General features: G+C 32.8%; 1 protein-coding gene across 1 annotated transcript; it reads left to right on the top strand.

The window, feature by feature from the left end:
- Window positions 1-201: 201 nt before the first annotated feature.
- LOC109089391 (acylphosphatase-2-like) lies at window positions 202-1,085 on the top strand. Its single transcript, XM_042733460.1, has 4 exons — window positions 202-382; window positions 571-587; window positions 847-868; window positions 994-1,085. Exons 1-4 carry the CDS (start codon window positions 250-252, stop codon window positions 1,083-1,085), a joined length of 264 nt encoding a protein of 87 aa, XP_042589394.1. The 5' UTR covers window positions 202-249.
- The last annotated feature ends 1,617 nt before the right edge of the window (window positions 1,086-2,702 follow it).

The raw sequence follows: 2,702 nt of genomic DNA, 5'->3' as shown, positions 1-2,702 counted from the left end.
ATGTTTTCGTCTTTTTTATCTTTCACATGTCATACTTTTAAGGATTGGAGTCATCAACAAATAGAAACCCAGCCCCAAAAAATCTCTATAAAATAATGTCTTAAAAGTCATCATTCGGGTAACCACAGCGACGTGATTTGTCCATCGGACAAGCGTTGAGAAAGTAACAGCGGTCACGGGGAAAACCCAAGTCGGGCGCTGTAAGAACGTTGGGTCGCGTTACATTTGCAAGTCGCGTCGCGTTTATTTATGATTGTCTGTCATTTAAACGTCTCTTGGACTTCTCTTTTGGTCCTAACCCTTGTCATATTGTTTGCAATGTCTTCAGACGCCGGTGATAAATATGTTTCTGTAGATTTTGAGGTGTTCGGGAATGTTCAAGGTGCGTATTAGAAACTTGGTGACATTTCTTCACGCCACGCCCCAAAAATAGACGCGCATTTATTCTATTACAGCACCAAGAAGCTTTTACACCATTGTGCATTCATGTGTATTCATACAATATGTAAATTATTCTACAAAGTGTTTATTGTATACAAGTAGTCGAATTACATTTGTGTCTTTTTTCAGGTGTTTGCTTCAGAATGGTGAGAAATCTGTGGATGACATAAATTAAGCTGTTTTACAGAGCTTTTTGCTGGAACCTACTAATACTAGCAAAAATAACATGGTAATGGTATTATATTTTATGGTGATGTAAAAGGAGTGATTCCTATGCAAGTACAAGCAAATACTAGCTCTTTTAGATGTAAGTTTAGCCTAAGTAGCTGAAATCAGTTTGATATCTGAGTACATTTTAGTAGATGTTTGCACTAGTATTGTAAAAGTGCTGGGTTTGATTCCTAGAGGATGCATGAACTGATTAAATGTGCCTTTTAATGCAATGAAAATTGCTTTTCTAAATGCATGCATGTAAATGTCCTCCCTAGTTTCATCAGTGATAAGTCATCATACATATATCCTCTGAATTTTATTTTCACTGTTTTACTGCAGTATACAGAACAAAAGCGGAGAAACTCGGCGTGACGGGATGGGTAAAGAACACTAGACAGGGCACTGTGGTGGGACGGTGCGGGACATCCTGAAAATTTAAAAGAGATGTGAGTATACATCTGTTTTAGAATTGTTTTGAGTGTGCAATGCAATTACTTTATAGGATATTAAAATTTTGCATAGGATTTTATGTAAAATGTGTACAGTATTTATTGCATGTAAAACCTAAATGAAATCACTGCATTAAAACTAAAAATTTGAAACATCTGTTAGATTGTTAAAAAATAAAATTATATATATAATATAATATTATTATATATATATATTATATAATATAAAATATAAAAACTAAAATAAAAAAAATAATATAATTTAATAAACATTAAATAAATATATAGTAAAATGAAAACAGAAGTAATAGATGAAAAGCTAAAATGAAAAATGTTACTGCTACAGCAAAAACTTACGGCCTTTTATTTTAAGTTGAAGTGCTAAAATATTATCTAGAAATAGACTGAACTGAACTAAAACTAAGCTGATAAATGAACGACATTTAAATGTTTGGTATAATAAATATAAAATAAAAAAGAAATAAGCACATAACAAATTTTCCAAAATTTTATGTTTCCCGAAAATGTTGAAGAAATATGACCATTAAAGACAATCATCTTTTAAATTGTATTTTTTTTTAAAAATATAAATATAAATGGAATATAAAATATAATAATATTTTATTTTATATTTTATATCTTTCATTCCTTAACATAATATAAAAATTTATTAATTTAAGTATAAATATTACATGAAAACTAATTAAAAATGAGAAATGTTGCTTTGGCAACTAACTGATACACATAAAATTACTAGCTGGAAATAATAATAATAATAATAAAAAAGCAAATAATGCATTTTAAATCTAACATTAGTTATAATATTAACTATTAATTTGGGAAAATAAAGAGTTTACGTGAGTAGGCGGCTGTTGTTGGTGTTTTATGTTTAATGAAAGCTTTTAAAACGATTTAAAGGTCTTTATTTCCTTACCAGCTCCTGATCCACTGAATCTGTCACGTGTGCAGCGCCTCTTGTCACCAGCAGATGGCGCCAGTGCTAGCAGTGTTGAGTGTCATGGAACAATCCTAGAAAGGCTGGTCTGATCACAGTGCCAGCGTGAACATGGAAACTCCTCTTCCTTTGAGAGCATTGTGCTGTAGCCTGTAATCATATAACCTTGGGAGCTCCAGCCAATCGAGCTGTCTGTGTGTGTGTGTGTGTGTGTGTGTGTGTGTGTGTGTGTGTGTGTGTGTGTGTGTGTGTGTGTGTGTGTGTGTGTGTGTGCGCAGTGATCTGCAGTCCCGTGGGTGGGGCGGGTCGAGGAGCGATGATGTCATGATGTCAGTCGGGTGGGGGTGGCGCTCAGGGGCGAGAGGCCGTATGACATCACAGTCTCAAATATGAAGCAGACATTCATTTGTGTGAGAGCTTATATACTGTATTTCTGCAGCATGAGTACTGTGTGGCATATGCAGATCTTTAGTATGCATAGAACATACAAATGTTTGCGTAATACTTTGCTATGAAGAGTGTGTATAACAGTATATTGTGGTAACACAGCATTTAGTTAATAAAAACTAAAGTTTTTCAATAATTTATTAACATTTTAAAAAAATTTAAAAATTTTATTTTTTAAAAAATTTTATTTTTTAAAA

Source organism: Cyprinus carpio, chromosome B11, assembly GCF_018340385.1.
Source record: "Cyprinus carpio isolate SPL01 chromosome B11, ASM1834038v1, whole genome shotgun sequence".
In the NCBI taxonomy this organism is placed as follows: Eukaryota; Metazoa; Chordata; class Actinopteri; order Cypriniformes; family Cyprinidae; genus Cyprinus; species Cyprinus carpio.
Note: the sequence above shows the minus strand (reverse complement) of the source record. Positions and strands in the feature narration are given on the sequence as shown.